This window comes from Oncorhynchus keta, chromosome 36 (genome assembly GCF_023373465.1).
Source record: "Oncorhynchus keta strain PuntledgeMale-10-30-2019 chromosome 36, Oket_V2, whole genome shotgun sequence".
In the NCBI taxonomy this organism is placed as follows: domain Eukaryota; kingdom Metazoa; phylum Chordata; class Actinopteri; order Salmoniformes; family Salmonidae; genus Oncorhynchus; species Oncorhynchus keta.
Window position 1 is genome coordinate 20,501,696 of NC_068456.1, and position 21,047 is coordinate 20,522,742.

Genomic DNA, 21,047 nt, shown 5'->3' on the forward strand with positions numbered 1-21,047 from the left:
GGGCATCAAGTGTACAACATGATTTTGCATCATACTGTGTTATTGTGTTATACCGTATGTCAGACATGCTGTAGGTTCCTTCATCTGAGTAAAGTTCATTCATTGAATACAGTTTACATCAAGAGCTGTCAAAAGAGCTGTCTCCATGCAAAAATGTGAGGGAGAACACAGAGAGGATGAAAGTCAGTGAGATGAGCAACCACATGCAATTTACTGTAACACTCTGCACTGAGTTTTGGAATTATTACCTGGATGTAAAATCCTTCAAAACAAGTTCTTACTTTTCTGTGGGGACAAGGAGAGAACACAGAATGAGGTAGGACATTTTGGCAGGTTGGTTTCAGGGACCAAAATGTGAGACATGCAGGAGAGGTCACATGCCTCTGTCCTCTAACAGCTCAGCTGACTCCTCTAAAGGCTGGATTCAATCTGCATTGCAGAAGCATCACAAAAGATCTTGACAAAAATGTAAAGGCAATGTTCCCACGTTCGCGGAGATTGTGTTCACAGTAAACGCTGCATACAGCTGAAGTCGGAAGTTAACATACACTTAGGTTGTCATTAAAACTCGTTTTTCAACCACTCCACAAATGTCTTGTTAACAAACTATAGTTTTGGCAAGTCGGTTAGGACATCTACTTTGTACATGACACAAGTAATTTTCCCAACAATTATTTACATATTATTTCACGTATAATTCACTGTATCACAATTCCAGAAGTTTACATACACTAAGTTGACAATGCCTTTAAACAGCTTGGACAATTCCAGAAAATGATGTCAAGGCTTTAGAAGCTTATGATAGGCTAATTGACATCATTTGAGTCAATTGGAGACCAGTACCTGTGGATGTATTTCAAGGCCTACCTTCAAACTCAGTGCCTCTTTGCTTGACATCATGGAAAATCAAAATAAATCAGCCAAGACCTCGGAAAAAATACATTGCAGACCTCCACAAGTCTGGTTTATCCTTGGGAGCAATTTCCAAATGCCTGAAGGTACCACATTCATCTGTACAGACAATAGTACGCAAGTATGAACACCATGAGCCCACGCAGTCGTCATACCGCCCAGGAAGGAGACGCCTTCTGTCTCCTAGAGATGAGCGTACTTTGTTGCGAAAAGTGCAAATCAATCCCCGAACAACAACAAAGGACCTTGTGAAGACGCTGAGGAAACAGGTACAAAAGTATCTTTATTCAGAGTAAAACGAGTCCTATATTGAGTTAACATGAAAGGCCGCTCAGCAAGGAAGAAGCCACTGCTCCAAAACCGCTATAAGAAAGCCAAAGCCAGGTTTGCAACTGCACATGGGGAGAAATATCGTACTTTTTGGATAAATGTCCTCTGGTCTGATGAAACAAAATAGAACTGTTTGGCCATAATGACCATCGTTATGTTTGGAGAAAAAAGGGGGAGGGTTGCAAGCCGAGGAACACCATCCCAACCGTGAAGCACGGGGGTGGTAGCATCATGTTGTGGGGGTGCATTGCTGCAGGAGGGACTGGTGCACTTCACAAAATAGATGGCATCATGAGGGTGGGAAATTATGTGAGTATATTGAAGCAACATCTCAAGACCTCAGTTAAAGCTTGGTCGCAAATAGGTCTTCCAAATGGACAATGACCCCAAGCATACTTCCAAAGTTGTGGCAAAATGGCTTAAGGACAACAAAGTCAAGGTATTGGAGTGGCCATCACAAAGCCCTGACCTAAATCCTATAGAAAATATGTGGGCAGAACAAAAAAGTGTGTGCGAGCAAGGAGGCCTACAAACCTGACTCAGTTACACCAGTTCTGTCAGGAGGAATGGGTCAAAATTCACCCAACTTATTGTGGGAAGCTTGTGGAAGGCTACCTGAAACATTTGACCCAAGTTAAACCATTTAAAGGTAATGCTACCAAATACTAATTGAGTGGATGTAAACTTCTGACCCACTGGGAATGTGATGAACGAAATAAAAGCTGAAATAAATAATTATCTCTACTACTATTATTCTGACATTTCACATTCTTAAAATCAAGTGGTGAGCCTAACTGACCTAAAACAGGGAATTAGTACAAGGATTAAATGTCAGGAATTGTGAAAAACTGAGTTTAAATGTATTTGGCTGAGGTGTATGTAAACTTCCGACTTCAACTGTATGTGGGCTCAAGGAAATTACCTACATTTTACTGCGGATCTTCTGCTATACGGATTAAAACCAGCCTTAAATTTCAGAGGAGTTAACAAATGCAACATTGTATATCAAACTACACAAAAACATGATTTCACAAGAATAATAAACCAATATGTATAGGTTATATCCAGATATGCTTATGCTCCTATTGCATCTAAGTCTTGAAATGGAATGATGAATGTCTAACTACCATTGTTGAATAAATATGTTTTTTATTAATTAACGTCTGATTAATCAGTTAATCATGAAATATACAGTGCCATTCATAAAGTATTCACACCCATTGACTTTTTCCACATTTTGTTGTGTTACAGCATTTGGCAAGCCTAAATAAATTCTGGAGTAAAAATGTCCTTAACAAGTCACATAATAAGTTGCATGGACTCACTCTGTGTGCAACAATAGTGTTTAACATGATTTTTGAATGACTACCTCTTCTATGTACCCCACACATACAATTATCTGTAAGGTTCCTCAGTCGAGCAGTGAATTTCAAACACAGATTCAACCACAAAGACCAGGGAGGTTTTTCAATGCCTCTCGGAAAAGGGCACCTATTGGTAGATGGGTAAAACAAATAAAAAAAGCAGACATTGAATATCCCTTTGAGCAGGGTGAAGTTATTAATGGTGTCTCAAGACACCCAGACACTGTAAAGATACAGGCGTCCTTCCTAACTCAGTTGCCGGAGAGAAAGGAAACTACTCAGGGATTTCACCAATGGTGACTTTAAAACAGTTACAGAGTTTAATGGCTGCGATTGGAGAAAACTGAGGATGGATCAGCAACATTGTAGTTATCTACAATACTTACCTAATTGACAGAACAGAATAAAAATATTCCTAAACATGCATTCTGTTTGCAACAATTCAAGGGGTATGAATACTTTCTGAAGACACTGTATAGGCTAATTTCTCAAATGAAACACAATAATTCCTTTAACAAAACTCTTAGAAAAGCTTACTTGGTGCTATAACTGCAACATACAAGTCAAAAGGGAAGGAAAGGAGAGGCACAGTACATGTTGACAAGGCCCTGAAAAAGATGGTCATGAAACGCCACCATGCCCGTGTCCAGGGGAGGTGACGGAGGGAAGGAGAGAGTGATAAAGCAGTGGATACGCTTTATCTGAACAGGCCCGTTGGTCAACCAGAAAAATCCATGTCCTCTTACCACATTTCGAGTGAATTTCTCAAATGAAGTTCTGCGGTCCTGAATGCCTCCATACTTAACAAAAAAAAGACGAAAAAGAAAGGGAAAGCCAGAAAAGAAGGACAGAGCTGAAACCAAAAAGTGAAGTAATGGGAAACAAACTGAACTGTGAGGAGAGGCCCTTTGAAAAATAATAGCAAAGATAAGGATATGCTGATGTGATTATGATGAGAATTATACAGTGATATGTGACAAAACACAAAACATAAGCCAAATCATAGAAAATCATGAATGAACTATCATGTTAATTATAAACTGGGTGGTTCGATCCCTGAATGCTGATTGGCTGACAGCCCTGGTATATCAGATCGTATACCAAGGGTAAAACAAAACATTTACTTTAACTGCTCTAATTACGTTGGTAACCAGTTTATAATAGCAATAAGGCACCTTGAGGGTTTGTGGTATATGGCCAATATACCACGGCAAAGGAGTGTATCCAGGCACTCCGCTTTGTGTCGTGCATAAGAACAGCCCTTAGCCGTGGTATATTGGACATATACCACACCCCCTCAGGCTTTATTGCTTAATTACCCCATTATCACAACCATCGTTATAGGTCAGACACCTTATGAGGCATTTTCTTTACATGTGAAAATGCTGCTACAATAGTTATTCCTTCACTGCTGGAGGCACCAATGTCATTGTTCCAGGTCCTAGGCAGGGCAGGTCAGAGAACAGCAGTGTACACAGCCATGTTTATTCTTTGAAGACCTTACCTTTTTCTTGGCCTGTAGCAGCTCCTGATAGGCACTGGAACGGATGAAGCGGCTGTAGGAGTCACTCTTCATCAGCTTGAAGATGTGATCCTGTCAACCACAAGGAAATGGTTCAACCACAGTGATGGTCATGTTGTAACTGTCTGTGGAGATAAATGTACTCAACAGCTTATCCAGCTGATATCCCAAACACACGACAGGCATAAGTCAGTAACCTGCCTATAATTACCCTACAGTTCACTAACATATTACTACAGTGTTACCTGTGCGTCCTCAAAGGCATAGCGTCCAGGGTCCTTGACGTTCTGGGTGGTCTTGTCATAGCTCTTTGAGTCAACATTGATGGCACTGGGAGCTCCAGAGGCCAGGAACTCCTGCCAGATCTCCTGAACCCGGGTCGGGACCTCCCGGATGGGCCTCTTCTTTACCTCCTGGACCGCTAGCCAGAACCTGCAAGACACAACATGGGGGCAGGGAATAACACAGTATTGTATTTGGCATCATCATCATCATCATCATGATGAGGCCGGTGACACTTTGCTTCTTGAAAGTCCAATATCTTGAAAAGTTGACTGCTGACATTGTCACGCCCTGATCTGTTTCACCTGTTCTGTGATTGTCTCCACCCCCTCCAGGTGTTGCCTATTTTCCCCAGTGTATTTATCCCTGTGTTTCCTATCTCTCTGTGCCAGTTCATCTTGTATTTTTAGTCAAGTCAACCAGCGTGTTTTTCCCCGTACTCCTTTTATATTCTCTTTTGCTAGTCTTCCAGGTTTTGACCACTGCCTGACTCTGGACTACTTTCCTGATCCGCCTGCCTGATCCGCCTGCCTGCCCTGGCCTTGAATCTGCCTGCCCTTCAGTACCTATTGGACTCTGAACTGGTTTTGACCTTTTGCCTGTACACAACCATTCTCTTGCCTACCCCTTTTTGGATTAATAAACATTGTAAGACTCAAACCGTCTGCCTCCTGTGTCTGTATCAGGGTCTCGCCTTGTGCCTTGATAGACATACAAAACATTTTGTATCAACAGTGGACTAATTACAAAATACCAAAATATAATTTTGAGTGGATTTTCCCTTTAACTATAAACATGATCGCTTGAACCCTTCTATTTTTGTCTTACTCTATCACTATTTGGGCTAATATAGGACAAGCAACATATTGTACATTTGAATGCTTGTGCATGTCTTGTCCAGGATAAGCCGTTTTCCCAACATGGTTTCTTATGGAATTTCTGGATATGTACTGCACAGATCTTGTCTGAAAATATTTGTCTGAAATATAAATTCAGTGCTCAGTTATGTCCTCTAATGGTGATAACATCACATCTAATTTTTGGGTAATTAATGTGACCAATTAGGTGTTAAATTCCACCTCTGACTTTGTTAGATAATAACAACACTCACTTAGTTACATTACCAGATTGACCTGAAGATTCGCTCTGGGCAAAACAGTTCAGACAAGTACCAGACGAGGAAGTACAGGAAGCGTGAATGAAGTGCAAGGATAGGTTGTGTGGGAGAGAAAAGAAGTGGGAGCGTGCATAGTGGGGTGTATGTGCGTTAAATGTGTGTGTGTGTGTGTGTGTGTGTGTGTGTGTGTGTGTGTGTGTGTACTGTATCCCCTACCTCAGGTTCTCTGAGCTGAACTCAGACTCCAGGAACTTGAGGAACTGCTCCCTCCCCACCTGATCCTTGAGAACCTCGTTGATGCCGAACGCCCACCTCTTCACCCTCTGCTGACCTGGCTCCTTACTAGGGAGAGACACACACAGTCAGACATCACAGTGTACAGAGGGAAAACCTCAGTGAACAGTTAACAGTACACAGTCCACACTACACAGCTACAAATACTTTGATTACTACCTGACATCCCTCAGGAGATGGTCTGATCCAGAGCAACTCACAAATCATTTACTGGTATCACTTACTACTTGTACCAGTGTAAATCAACACAGAATAACCACAGAGATTTAATAATAAACTTGAAAAAGACACACCTAGCCTCCAGCTCCCATACTGCGGTGTCATCTGAGATCCAGGGGTTGGAGGGGTCGGTCGACGTGATGAAGGGGTCATATTCCACATACTGCTCTGTATAGGCCAACAAACTGGGAAGAAAGACACCTTACTCTTCAGTTCAGGCAGGTAGAGTCTACAGAAAATGTGACAATGTATTGTGCGCTCTGGGGAACTCAGGATATGACTAACATCAATGCTACACAGTATTTGACCTTGAAGATAGAAGGAAGTGATGCAGTATCTTTGCTTTAACACAATAGTGTGTAACCCAGGCAGCTGAGAATGGGAATCTCTGTTTAGTGTTACATAACAGCACAAGAAATTACAATTAGGCTTAGTGCTGATGATACACAGCAGGTATTGTTTGGGCTAAACACTTTTCAAGGTTGTCTAAGCTCTTAATTACTGGCTACATTAAGTTTTAGAGAGTTCATGAAGGGATTAATTGGGGGGAGAATGAAGAGACGGAGAACTTCGCTCACCTCTCAGCCACTTTGGACATTTTCAGTCGATGTCTGTCTAATTGCCCTCCCCAATAATTGATCTGGAACAACATGGAGAAACAATATTTTGTGAATTTCTGGAAACTGGTCGAACTGACAAGACAGTAACGGTGTTACCATCTTAAATGTAAATTTGGAAAGAACAGTTTCCTTCCAAACATACATTGTGCAATGCAAGAGAAACTACCCTGGAAGTCCAGCAGCTTCTACATTACCTGGTCCTGTAGCTGCTCCTCTGTCGCTGGCTTGGCCTCTGGGGCAGGGGTGTGGGTGGGGCTGTGGGTTCGCACATCATTCTGAGGCCCATATACTGACTGAGACAGAGAGACAATCAGAACCCACCCAAAATCAAATATTTTAAAATAACAGTGTTTCAGTTGACCTGTTATTCAGAATTAATGGATTTATAGAAAAAGTCACCTTTCTTGTCTTTTGGGGATTTTTCATTCTGGAGGACTTCTTTATGTCGACTTCTGTTGTGTTTACACATCCGGGCTGGAGAGCAACAGAAATTAACCAAAGAAAAACAAGCCCTTCAGGGAGCATTCTCTGCTTAGGGAACTGTTTAAGGAACCCAGAAAAACAGCTTCTTCTATTGCACTTTGCGACACACTCAGTCAAACATGATCTAGTAAAATATTAATGTAAAACATATTGTCTGTACGTCCTGCATGATCAAACAAGGGGCACAATTAAGGTATCCTCCAGGACCACGGTGGCTAATTGGTTTGACGAGGCTGCTGTGAAATCAGAAAGGAACCTGATTATAATGTTCCAAGCATGCATGAATTGATCCTGTTATTTTCCAATTAAGCTCATGGAGCTGGATTTTTCCAGGGAAGCGGCTCCGTTCCCTAGTGGAAGATTTACTAAGAAGGAAGTGTGTCTGAATGGATGATGAGGTCATAAAGACCACTGGAGAGCTGCAGGTGAATACATAATTTTTTAGGAATTGACAGTACCTCAATAACATTTTGATATTATGGCAGGCAAAGAGGAAAGACAAAAAGCTCTGCCTTTACCAGGCAAAAAAAAATACGATCATCAAACCCCTCACATTATTCATATTAAACATTATTCACATTGAATAGAGAAATAAATTACTTTGTAGACTGAAGAAAGCACAGGTTAAGTTATTTAACATTTACAAAAAACATATAATTAAAATAAAATCCATTACATGTATTTTTAATTTCTAAGATAAGATCAATGTAGGTTTTTGACAATGGGTATTTCTAAGCATGGTATGCATGACAATACACCACAATATCCACAAACAGAAATACTAAGTTAGGGGCTCGATTCAATCCGTATTGCGGAAGTTCAGCGATATAGCGTGGAGACTGCAATCGCAGTAAATGCTACATATGTCCACTCAATCGGAAATTAACTTAACTGCAACGCAATAGCGCGATTGAAATGTTAAGTGATACAGATTGAATCAATCCCTTACATGCTGACCACACCGCTCACGTCGCGTCAGCGAGCGTCTGCATGGCCAGGCGCTAAAATAGAAATTGGTTCTATTTGTGACGATCAACGCGCTGCAATTCCGGCCTCTCCCATCTCCTCATTGTTTTTTAGGAGCATATACCCACATGGGTGATTGAAAGATTAACTGAGGTCCGCACTGAAGTCGGTTGTAGTAATGCACCATAAAATTGGTTGCCAACCGTCATATAAAGTCCAAAGAAGAAAAAGAAGCCTGAAGGAAGGAGGAGAGATGATGAGAAATTAATTTGGTTTACTGTTTTATCTGTGGATTAATTGTCAGAGTAGTGGTCCTTGTGCATTTCAGGTAAAATAACAACCCAATGTTTATACACCAGGACAAATTAGCTAGCAACGGCAAGCTAGCTAAATTGCCATAAATGTTTCATGCTTTTTGACATGTCCCCAAATTATTATAATTGGTTTAGAGTTTGTTTTGATGTCCTGATCGCTTCTGGTGTGGGTGAACAAACAAAAGAGTGAGGATCATCGGCACAATCCACAATGGCACGAAAGCCAAAATACACAGCACAGGTACTCACATGCACCAACGGACATTGTAACAATAATCGACAGCCCAATGGAAACCAAAGGGCACACTTATACAAGTACTAATCAGCGGGAACAGGGGACAGGTGTGCCTAATGAAAGTTCCGGTTTGGACAGCATGTTAGGCTCCAGTTAGCTGTATTCTCCAGTGGAAAATTTGGCCAAACCTTGTAGCTAGGTTTTATGTTATGGAGATAGTGTAACTCTTGTAGCATGAGATTTTAAAAGCTCAATAAACTCACCACTGGTCTGTGCACATCCCAAAACGCTCTTTCTTGACTATCGAGAATTTTCCTCTCAATCTTATCTCTTTTCTTGTCAACTCTGAGGACAAAGGATACACAGTACAAGCAATTACTTTTTAGGTCTTTTCACAAAACCATATGTAATATTCATGTTTTTTCTTTGACACTTCCCCTGCCTAAAATGTGGTGTTGTTAGGAAACTGCTGAGAAATGGTAGTTAAGAGATGATGGCACATCCGTTATAATGAGTAGGAGTGTGGTGATCAACTTAACACTCATCAACACATAGTAGATTTGTTTCATTTGGAAACTTACTTTGCTTGTGCTTCTGCTTGCATAAATATGAACTCCCATTTTCTGGCAAATGCTCTCTGTAGCCTCGCTAAGCTCTCCTGAAACAACAATGACCATAAAAAATCCAAATAGTAAATCTAGCCAAATAATGATTTGTCTTATCTCATGACATGATATAATAACACAATAATAGCAACAGAAAAAAGGTTTTCACTTTGAAGATACAGGCTGATATCAGTGTTAAGGATGCTAGTGCTAACATACTAAAGATATGAAGATACAGGCTGATATCAGTGTTAAGGATGCTAGTGCTAACATACTAAAGATATGAAGATACAGGCTGATATCAGTGTTAAGGATGCTAGTGCTAACATACTAAAGATATGAAGATACAGGCTGATATCAGTGTTAAGGATGCTAGTGCTAACATACTAAAGATATGAAGATACAGGCTGATATCAGTGTTAAGGATGCTTTTGCTAACATACTAAAGATATGAAGATACAGGCTGATATCAGTGTTAAGGATGCTAGTGCTAACATACTAATGATATGAAGATACAGGCTGATATCAGTGTTAAGGATGCTAGTGCTAACATACTAATGATATGAAGATACAGGCTGATATCAATGCTAAGGATGCTAGTGCTAACATATTTACTTGCCTACTTAAATTAAAGTTAAATAAAAAAATACAAAATATTGATATCAGCCTGTATCTTCATCTCTTTAGTATGTTAGCACTAGCATCCTTAACATTGATATCAGCCTGTATCGTCATCTCTTTAGTATGTTAGCACTAGCATCCTTAACACTAAACTAGGCAAGTTACAGATGCTAGTGCTAACATACTAAAGAGATGAAGATACAGGCTGATATCAATGTTAAGGATGCTAGTGCTAACACACTACAGAGACAATGACAATGAAGAGAGAAGACCTACCGCCTCGTAGTCTGCCAGCTCCAGACGAGCTTTGTTTTGCATTGTTCTTTTGCAGAGGTAAACGGCTGGGGCACAGAACACAGAGGAAGAACAAATCAATCAGAAAACAGAGAAAACTACTGTTGACCAGATGCTGTTTTACAGATAACATTTTTACTTTGCCAAACCCTTTCTGCATCAGCTGCAGTCTAGGCCACAACATTGATGTCATTCCATAACCAGAGTACCATGTGGCATGTAAAATGGTCTTAACAACATCCATCGCTGCTTTGAAATGAAATGAACAAACCACCATTGATGGTTCTGTTTTCTTCTGCAAAGCCATTTGGGCCACAATGTACTGCATGTCAGATGCTACACAAATAAAATAAATGTTGATATTATCATGTTGATGGTTAAATTCAATGCTCTGTACAGCCTTCCATTGTGTAAAACTATTCACTACTGCTAAGACACACTTACCATAGTCTGTATTCTCTGGTTCCCAGCAGTTTGACGGCCAGAAGTAGGGGGTCTGGGAACAATGATTGTGAGGAGGAAATAGTGAGGGACAAGGCAGCTAAAGAACTGAGACACCTTGATCTAAGAACTGATCTAAGAACTGAGACACCTGGATCTAATAACTGATCTAAGAACTGAGACACCTGGGTCTAATTGATCTAAGAACTGAGACACCTCGATCTAATAACTGATCTAAGAACTGAGACACCTTGATCTAAGAACTGATATGAGAACTGAGACACCTTGAGCTAGCAACTGATCAAGTAACAGAGACACCTGGATTTAATAACTGATCTACGAACTGAGACACCTTAATCTAATAACTGATCTAAGAACTGAGACACCTGGATCTAAGAACAGAGACACCTTGATCTAAAAACAGAGACACCTGACTAAAATCCCTGTTATTTCTCTAGAGCGAGGCACTTTAATTGCCTCAGTAAAACATCCAGCAATATAACTGGATTAGGTGTAAAATATAAAGCCCATAAGTCCCTGTGGATAAGCGCTCAATAAAGACATATGAATCCTAGTCCTCCATGTATGGTCTGATATGGATTGGATCAGATACGGTAGACAGTAGGAGTACATTATAGTACACATAGGAGCTATGCAGCCTATGAATTCACTGTACCTGAAACCTGTAGAAAGTGCCATCGTCTTTCAGTGTGAGTACATGGTCTGATATGGGGAAGAAGTAGCCGTGGGCAGCCATCAGGGTCCCCAGGTGAAGGGCCTCCACTGGACAACACAAATAAAATCCTATAATTTTCCACCACAACACCCCTAATATTCCCACTGTCCCCTTTGACACACCTCACTTCCCCCCTTCACCGGGGTATGGTAAATGAGGTCAGTATAGTACCGATGGGGATGTTTACCTCATATACCATACCCTTGTCACCTCTCCTAATGTAAAATTAAACCCATTCTATTTTTATCACTATTTCTCTGTATCTAGAATGTATGTAAGACCCAGCTATGCATCAATAAATTATCACTCATTCATGTTTAAAGACATGTTTACTGATAAATGTGAGTGCCCTTCAAGTGTATTTGCGTCTTTGCATGTGGATTTGTGTGTGTTTATGCATTTTGTGCTTGTGTGAGATTGTTAGTCTGCATGTTAGATGCAATGTTGTGAAGCGAAACAGCAACATACTGTAGAGATATAGCAATTACAGAAAGAGCCAGATAGCTTCCCTTCAGAAGACTACACACAGATTGCATATATTCAAGCATTCTGAGAGTGGATTTGCACATTCATCTAAATTAATGTCTGGTTAGAGCTTCACACACTGTGGATATCAAACAGGCTTAAAGACAAATCCACTCACCCACCCAAAATAACTTAAGTCTACTCAATGTTTATATTTCTTTACTTTTAACAACTTTCTTGATTGTTAGCACATAGCCCTAAATCATGCATTTATTACCACAAATTGTGGTATACCCAGAAGTATACAGCTGCTCCGTAGGATGAAACAGGAAAATAAAAAATATTATTTCTTAACCTGGAATAGAAATTAGTGTCTGGCTTGGGAAGAGTATCCTCAAATTGTTATTCCCTACTTAAACTACAGCTGTCTGACTTTATGACCCCCGACTCTACTCGTATGCCCTGTAATAGTATTTAAAATGGCTGAGCCATTCAAATGTACACTTCCTCCTAAATACCCTGCAGACTGGAGATCATAATTAATTTGAGGTCATTTCTGTACTAGTATGTGGCTATGGGTGTATTGGTACCGTCCATTTGTGTTCTATAACATTTGTAACCAAATGTAAACTTTCCTCACAGGACCATTGCGGCCTCCAACAAGATTCTCTCAGGCTGAAACTGTGTTTCAGTGCAATTTCCTGCTCTTGTGAGACCTTGTCAGTGACGACACAGTAAAGTGAGATTCCTCAATCAAACCCCTTGAAGTCAAGCAATCAAAAGGTTTCACTCAGAGCTCTACCCTTTTCAGTCTGAACCTGTTTCCTGCTGAGGTATTTCACCCTGGCTACAGCCCTTTTGAGAGTTCTCCAGTGCTCCAGAGTCCATGCGTGGTTTATGAAGTACTATTGAGTCAGCTTTGTGTTAGAAAGTGATAAATGTGTCACTAATGCGGGGGAATCGACCCATCCATCCCAACACATGCAACAGAATGTACACACACACGAGCTCTCCTCTAAATCAGTGATAGGGGTTATGCCTATTGCCTCCCTTTGTCCGCCATTGAAAAGCTTCCCTCTGAGTGACCTGACCTAAAGTGGCAGCATCTACTAGGTTACAGTATATACATGTCTTAAAAATCTATTGCTTTAGAAAAGCCTGCTACTTACTGTACACTGAGGTTTTAGAGAAACAAAGTTCTCCACTATGTTACAATGATTCTAATTAGCCATTGACATGTTAAATTGATACAACATAAAAGGAACTTCTCCAGAATAAGGGTGGAAACATCAGTCTCAACGTCAACAGTGAAGAGGCGACTCCGGGATGCTGGCCTTCTAGGCAGAGTTCCTCTGTCCAGTGTCTGTGTTCTTTTGCCCATCTTAATATATATTTTTTTATTGGCCAGCCTGAGATACAGCTTTTTCTTTGCAACTCTGCATAGAAGGCCAGCATCCCGGAGTCGCCTCTTCACTGTTGACGTGGAGACTGGTGTTTTACGGGTACTATTTAATGAAGCTGCCAGTTGAGGACTTGTGAGGCGTTTGTTTCTCAAACTAAACACTCTAATCTACTTGTCCTCTTGCGCAGTTGTGCACCGGGGCCTCCCACTCCTCTTTCTATTCTGGTTAGGGCCAGTTTGTGTTGTTCTGTGAAAGGAGTAGTACACAGTGTTGTACAAGAGATCTTCAGTTTCTTGGCAATTTCTCGCAATGGAACAGCCTTCATTTCTCAGAACAAGAATAGACTGATTAGTTTCAGAAGAAAGTACTTTGTTTCTGGCCATTTCAAGCCTGTAATCAAACCCACAAATGCTGATGCTCAAAATACTCAACTAGTCTAAAGAATGCCAGTTTAATTGTTTCTTTAATCAGCACAACAGTTTAAGCTGTGCTAACATAATTTCAAAAGGGTTTTCTAATGATCAATTAGCCTTTTAAAACGATAAACTTGGATTAGCTAACACAACGTGCCATTGGAACACAGGAGTGATGGTTGCTGATAATGGGCCTCTGTACTCTTATGTAGATATTCTATTAAAAAATCTGCCATTTCCAGCTACAATAGTCATTTACAACATTAACAAAGTCTACACTGTATTTCTGATCAATTTTGATGTTATTTTAATGGACAAAGAAAATGTGCTTTTCTTTCAAAAACAAGGACATTTCTAAGTGACCCCAAACGTTTGAACGGTAGTTTAACTGTGAATGATTCACTGTTTCACATATCTAGTGTCACATAATAGGATACATAATAGGACACTAATAAGCATGCATTACCTTGATCTTCAATATTCAGGTTTTTGATCATCCACTGTACAATGTCAGAACCTAGAATGGAAAACCACACACATAAATACACCCAAAGCATACTGTATACACCACCTTTTAGCCCAGTGATGTAAACTATAGACATTATTAAAGGGGCAAAATGGGATTGCTACATCTATTTGTGGACTTATATATCAATGATATGTATCCACTAATTCTTGAAGAATATAACGTATAAATGCCTCATAAGCTTAGTTCAACTGTCATACCCCATCACAACCCAAAATCTAAGCTTGTTTTGCTCCATTGTTTGTGAACAATGTTATTTTAAATAAACATTGCATACTCTCACAGCATAGTTAAAACTATAATTTGGATAGTATTGACGGTCAGTCCTTGCATCCAAAGCTGTATCTATGGATTTAAGAGTGGTTACATTTCTCCAGCCCCCTCCCTCGTTTGTTTGCAAAACATTGGTGTTGTAACGGTCTTCTTCCTCCTCTGACGAGTAGTAGGAAGGATCGGAGGACCAATGCGCAGCGTGGTAAGTGTTCATGATACTTTTAATAGAACACAGAAAAATACAAAATAACAATGTGAAATAACAAAAACCGAAATAGTTCCGTGTGGAACACACAGACACAGAAAATAGTCACCCACAAATCAAGGGTGAAAACAGGCTGCCTAAGTATGGTTCTCAATCAGGGACAACAATTGACAGCTGCCTCTGATTGAGAACCATACCAGGCCAAACACAGAAATACCAACTCATAGAAAAACAAACATAGACAACCCACCCAACTCACGCCCTGACCATACTAAAACAAAGACAAAACAAAAGAACTAAGGTCAGAACGTGACAGGTGTTATGTTTGTTTTTGTTATTGTTTGAACTTCAGATTGCCCCTTTAATACACCAGAGTTGGCCCATTAATTACATGCAAATTCCTAGCATGTGGCTGGGTAATTGGCAGTCCAACACACTATGCTTTTATTACCATTAGAAACCACCTACCTCTGTTCTCATTCATACAAATTACACCCCTGATAGTGGCTGGAACAGTCATGGCAGAACCTGTCTAACTAATGCTAAGGACAACATGGCTAGTACATATCAGAGCCATATATTTAGAATGGATTTAAAGCCATCATTAGTGCACGTAAATAAAAATGATCTTACAAGTAAATAATCTTAACAGCCCACAATATTGAGTGCAACATCTGGCCTCAAGCCATCTTCACACTCCAGCTCAACCACTGGTTTTCACATGGCTTAGATAGAAAAGTTATTATCACTGTGTCTCTCTCTCCATCTCTCCTCTCTATGTGTGGTGTAAGAGATGGACAGAATGTATTAAGTGAAGAAAAGGGATCAGCGGGGTCACCAAGAGATGGAGTGACTCTCCACACCTGTCTCTTTCTTCCCCTGTCTCTGAGATGAGCTCCTGAGGACTCGACACGTCTTACCACAACTTCAGAAAAATAGGTGGATTAAAAACTGTGGATAAACTAACGCAAAGCAGAACAATAATGATCAAACGCTTAAATACATCTTCGGAATGTCTGATCATTTTCTTGGTGTTGTATATGGATTGCATTTCTTAGACCCACTTTTCCACAACTTGAAATACAATTGTCATCAATGAATACAAAATTCCCTGTAAAGTGTTTGTTCAAAGAATATCAACACGTTGTTTTCATCAGAAGAGAAAATATTGTGAACTATGTTGGTCTTGTAGTCTGAGCTGCTGCCACAAGACCACATATAATGCTGCAGCATGGGTTTGAATCCGGCCCACTACTATTTCAGCAATCCTCTTATTATTTGAAAAATATATAGGTCCAGTATCTTTTCTACATACTTTATATTTGATTTTTTGTTGTTTATGTTTACAAGTGTGTATATGTACATTTGTTGTGTTGTAATGCACAAATCATTTAACCCTGCCACGACCCACAGTTTGGGAAGCACTGTTTGAATTAACGCTGTGTTTCTGCTTGCTGATGGAAAGTCAAAAAACCTATGAGTAGACCAGCCTATGTATTGAATACACGAACATGTGTTGTGATGAGAATTGGATCCTGTACACTATGTGCTTACTTTCCATTTTCTTTTTTGAACATGAATGATATTCAATTTGATGTGTATGAAATTGTTTGGTGAATTATGCATAAAAGGAGAGTATTTGCCCATAATTCTGCACATTTTAATTGTTGTATGTCCAATTGTGATCATCGACTGCAAATAAAATGTATTGATCAACTGGGATTTATTTTAAGACAGGGTTACTTTCTGTTTTGTCAGGTTAGTCTCAAGAGAAATGTTTGTGTTCATCTTTTTTTCATCAAGAGCATCTGTTGTGTTCATTTGATGTTTTGCAAAAGGCCACAAAGTTCAGTCCACTGTTTTGAAAATTGATAGCATTTACAGAAAACTGTAAGATAACAGCCAATTAGCATTAGCATATCCAGATAAGATTGATCATGGATTACCATCATTAATACACCCAGTAAAATTCACACCTTCAGCAATGACTCACTTTCTAGGAGGTTAAAATGGTGAGATGTGTGAGGTAATCCGCTACAAGGCTATTCTGAAAATAGTGTAATTTTATGACAGCATGTATGCCTTCGGCAAAGTATTTAGACCCATGAACTTTTACCACATTTTGTTACGTTACAGCCTTATTCTAAAATGGATTAAATTGTTTTTTTGCAAATCCTCGTCAATATACACACAATAACCCATAACGACTAAACAAAAACAGTTTTTTATACATTTTAGCAAAAAAAAAAATTTAAATCAGAAAAGAAATATCACATTTACATAAGTATTCAGACCCTTTACTCAGTACTTTGTTGAAGCACCTTTGGCAGCGATTACAGCATTGAGTTTTCTTGGTGCTACAAGCTTGGCACACCTGTATTTGGGGAGTTTTTCCCATTCTTCTCTGCAGATCCTCTCAAGCTCTGTCAGGTTGGATGGGGAATGTCACTGCGCAGCTATTTTCAGGTCTCTCCAGAAATGTTCAATCTGGTTCATTTCCAGGCTCTGGCTGGGCCAAAGACATTCAGAGACTTTTCCTGAAGTCATTCCTGCGATGTCTTGGCTGTGTGCTTAGGGTCATTATTCTGTTGGAAGGTGAACCTTGGCCCTAGTCTGAGGTCCTGAGTGCTCTGGAGCAGGTTTTCATAAAGGATGTCTCTGTACTTTGCTTTGTTCATCTTTCCATTGATCCTGACTAGTCTCCCAGTCCCTGCCGCTGAAAAACAGCATGATGCTGCCACCACCATGCTTCACTGTAGGGATGGTGCCAGGTTTCCTCCAGAGGTGACGCTTGGCATTCAGGCCAAAGGGTTCAATCTTGGTGTTATCAGTCAGAGAATCTTGTTTCTCATGGTCTGAGACACTTTAGGGGCCTTTTGGCAAACTCCAAGCGGGCTGGGATTTGCTTTTTTGTGTGGAGTTGCTTCCGTCTGGCCACTACCATAAAGGCCTGATTGGTGGAGCGTTGCAGAGATGGTTGTCCTTCTGGAAGTTTCTCCCATCTCCACAGAGGAACTCTGGAGCTCTTTCAGAGTAACCATCACAATTGGTCACCTACCTGACCAAGGCCCTTCTCCCCCAATTGCTCAGCTTCCAAGCTCTAGGAAGAGTCTTGGTGGTTCCAAACTTCTTCCATTTAAGAATGATGCAGGCCACTGTGTTCTTTGGGATCTTCAATGCTGCAGACATGTTTTGGTACCCGTCCCCAGATCTGTGCCTCGACACAATCCTGTCTCTTAGCTCTACGGGCAATTTCTTCGACCTCATGGCTTGGTTTTTGCTCTGACATGCACTATCAACACTGGGACCTTATATAGACAGGTGGGTGCCTTTCCAAATTATGTCCATTCAATTGAATTCACTACAAGTGGACTTCAATCAAGTTTTAGAAACATCTCAAGGATGATCAATGGAAACAGGTGCACCTTAGCTCAATTGCAAGTCTCATAGCAACGGGTCTGAATACTTATGTAAATAAGGTATTTCTGTTTTCTGTTTTTAATATATTTGCCAAAATTTCTAAAAACCTGTTTTCGCTTTGTCATTATGGGGTGTTGTGTGTAGATTGATGAGAAAATATACATATTTGATCAATTTTAGAATAAGGCTGTAGCGTAACAAAATGTGGGACAAGTCAAGGGGTCTGAATACTTTCCTGAATGCACTGTATGTATGATGCATATGTATGTATGTATGTATGTATGTATGTATGTATGTATGTATGTATGTATGTATGTATGTATGTATGTATGTATGTATGTATGTATGCCTGTATGCATGTATGCCTGTATGCATGTATGCCTGTATGCATGTATGCCTGTATGCATGTATGTATGAAAATACCCTAAATAAAAGGTGACATTCTGTATTGTCGCTTCATACAAACATTTTATCTTACATTCCGAACGCTTGAGTATAGAGTTGTATTTAAAATATGTAGCTTCACTGTCTAAATAAATATGGAGGGGAGTGTATACGTGACTCAATTAACAAACTATTGTACTGCAGCTACTACTAAATAGGGGGCATTTCATTTTAACTGAATGCTGAGCAGCACTGAATAAGACTGAACAAAACAGTTCCTCCATTCATCCTGTGGCTGTGCTGTTCATTTAGTCTTTCTATGGACTTCATCTTGGCTCCAGAGTACTTTACTGTTCCAGGATCACCACTCACATTACATCAACTGTTCTGCTTGTATACGTATTCTAGGCAAGGTCACTAGTGACTTCCTGAATAATGGCAACTCATATCTGTTGTTTGCTACCCTGCAAAAGGAATATGCATGCTCCACTTTTGCATAAGGTATTAAAGAGAACAAGACACATTTACAAGGCTATCTAGCCTTCAAGTTTCCATTGTGTTCAGTTTTGAGTGTCGTTTCTCAACTCTAGGTTCTCTTTTCAGAACTCTGCACAGCTCCCTGCAACATTATGATTAATTTTGGTATTCTGTTTCATCTCTGGTTTAGGTGTATGGGTTTCACAACCACGGACAGCTCTCCCAAGTCAGTCAGAAGCCAGAAGACTTTATTAGCTGGCATTACCATTTCACTGTTTACAATATATTACAACACAAGCTTTAGGTAAGATGTTTACCTGAAAAAACACTTGGAATCTTGGATAAAAAACTTTTCACAGTGCGGATAGGAATTCCATTCTTCTCATCCTGCATGCGGGCTATTACGTCCTCCATCTGGAAGAAAAGAGAGAAGACATAATGTTAGAAATGATCAGTGGAAATATAGTCAGGAGACTGGGGAAAGTGGCCGGAAAAGGCTGCTATTGTGAATGGCCTCTGTGACACAGCTCTGCCTCTGTGACCCACTGGGCACAGACGGCAATTCAAGGTCTATTCCACGTTGGTTAAACGTCCCTTCGTTGAAATGACATGGAAACAACGTTGATTCAACCAGACACTTCTCATGTCAATGTCAGTTTATGTTACTGGATTAGTGATAATTTAGTTTATCAACCCTAATAGCAAAGTGTCTGCCTAATATTTCCCCATCCTATGCGTCTTTAAAAAAACTGGACAAAACAAGATGTCACAAAAAAGACATCAGAGAAATATAAAAGGACATTGTGATGACTGAATCACACCTTCAAGCTAAAACCTAAAAGAAATGTGACATGACAACCTGGATAAAAACAGACATGCCACAGAAAGGCAGATCTGCATCGCAACTCTCCAGGATTGGAGCATTGCTATGGCTCAGGTGCCCTGGCGGAAGGCCCTATTTCTAGAAACAGACAGGACAGAGTGAAGTGAAGCGTGGCCCGGATCCGTCAGCCTTCACGGATGGATGCCAAAAGATATCCCAAAGTAGCCCTCTGGCATAAATAAATACAATGTAACAATGTGACACACACACACACACATATACACACACGTAAACACACATACACACAGACACAATGCAATGCCTGCTGTTCTATTTCTACTCTATAGACTTCAATGTACTTCCCATATACTGTATCATATAGGATAACTAATTGGTAACCATTAGGGTTTGTTGGTTAGTGTTGATTACAAAAGCTCATTTTCAACCCTCGTTGATTGCATTTGGTTAATTTGACTGGCTTCCCTGTGCCTCGTCGACTTTCCCCATCAGTCTGTACAGTATCTTGACAACTACACTCCGTAAATATTTTCTTCTGGCAGCTGTCCTCTGGAAGGGATTTTCATAGACTGTATCTATGAAAGGAATCGCAGGACCACATTGTCTGATGCAACATTTGAGGGATATTTATTACAAATACATGGCCCTCAGACTGAAAATAACAAACACAATAAGAAGGCCTCCTTGCAGAGACACCTTCACTCATGTTCTCCCAGGCCCAGAACCCAGGAGACCTGCAAGCCCCACTCCATAGCACTCTACTATAAACCATTCCCACTGGTCACAGGTACAGCTCGTCACCTGTGATGAGGGAGGAGAGAGAGGGAACAAAGACAGAACAAATGATAGCACAACATAATAACATTACATCTCCTATTCATACACATACTTAAGAATAATGGATCAAAGTGTAATGATGAAAGTATGCATATATGTCACAACCTGATCTGTTTCACCTGTCTTTTTGATTGCTTCTACCCCCTTCCAGGTGTTGCCCATCTTCCCCATTATCCCCTGTGTATTTATACATGTGTTCTCTGTTTGTCTGTAGCCAGGTCGTCTTGTTTGTTTGTTTTGTATTCAGCGCCTGCTTTTCCCGTCTCTCTTTTCTCGTCCTCCTGGTTTTTTAGCCCTGCCTCTCCTGACCCTGTACCCGCCCGCCTGACCACTCTGCCTGCCCCTGACCATGAGCCTGCCTGCCGTCCTGTACCTTTGCCCCACCTCTGGATTACTGACCTCTGCCTGACCTGACCCTGAGCCTACCTGCCTTCCTGTACCTTTGCCC

At 40.4% G+C, this 21,047-nt stretch overlaps 1 protein-coding gene across 5 annotated transcripts in view; it reads right to left on the reverse strand.

The window, feature by feature from the left end:
- The window catches only part of LOC118369780 (regulator of G-protein signaling 7-like), a 50,983-nt gene that overhangs the window by 2,086 nt on the left and 27,850 nt on the right, over positions 1 to 21,047 (reverse strand). Inside the window, exons 3-19 of one of the 5 annotated variants that reach the window (XR_004822674.2) lie at positions 19,239 to 19,335; positions 14,103 to 14,153; positions 11,296 to 11,402; positions 10,623 to 10,674; positions 10,161 to 10,225; positions 9,240 to 9,316; positions 8,922 to 9,003; positions 7,060 to 7,134; positions 6,855 to 6,953; positions 6,619 to 6,680; positions 6,115 to 6,225; positions 5,744 to 5,869; positions 4,374 to 4,560; positions 4,111 to 4,200; positions 3,353 to 3,406; positions 249 to 285; positions 54 to 137 (exon numbers count right to left, since the gene is read on the reverse strand). Coding sequence is in view for 3 of the 5 variants with exons in the window: in XM_035754472.2 (XP_035610365.1) it covers positions 265 to 285; positions 3,353 to 3,406; positions 4,111 to 4,200; positions 4,374 to 4,560; positions 5,744 to 5,869; positions 6,115 to 6,225; positions 6,619 to 6,680; positions 6,855 to 6,953; positions 7,060 to 7,134; positions 8,922 to 9,003; positions 9,240 to 9,316; positions 10,161 to 10,225; positions 10,623 to 10,674; positions 11,296 to 11,402; positions 14,103 to 14,153; positions 19,239 to 19,335 (1,356 nt within the window). In the remaining 2 variants the exon portion in view is untranslated. The remainder of the gene's footprint in view (positions 1 to 53; positions 138 to 248; positions 286 to 3,352; positions 3,407 to 4,110; positions 4,201 to 4,373; positions 4,561 to 5,743; positions 5,870 to 6,114; positions 6,226 to 6,618; positions 6,681 to 6,854; positions 6,954 to 7,059; positions 7,135 to 8,921; positions 9,004 to 9,239; positions 9,317 to 10,160; positions 10,226 to 10,622; positions 10,675 to 11,295; positions 11,403 to 14,102; positions 14,154 to 19,238; positions 19,336 to 21,047) is intronic. The other 4 variants (XR_004822675.2, XM_035754472.2, XM_035754474.2 and 1 more) reach the window with 4 other exon arrangements.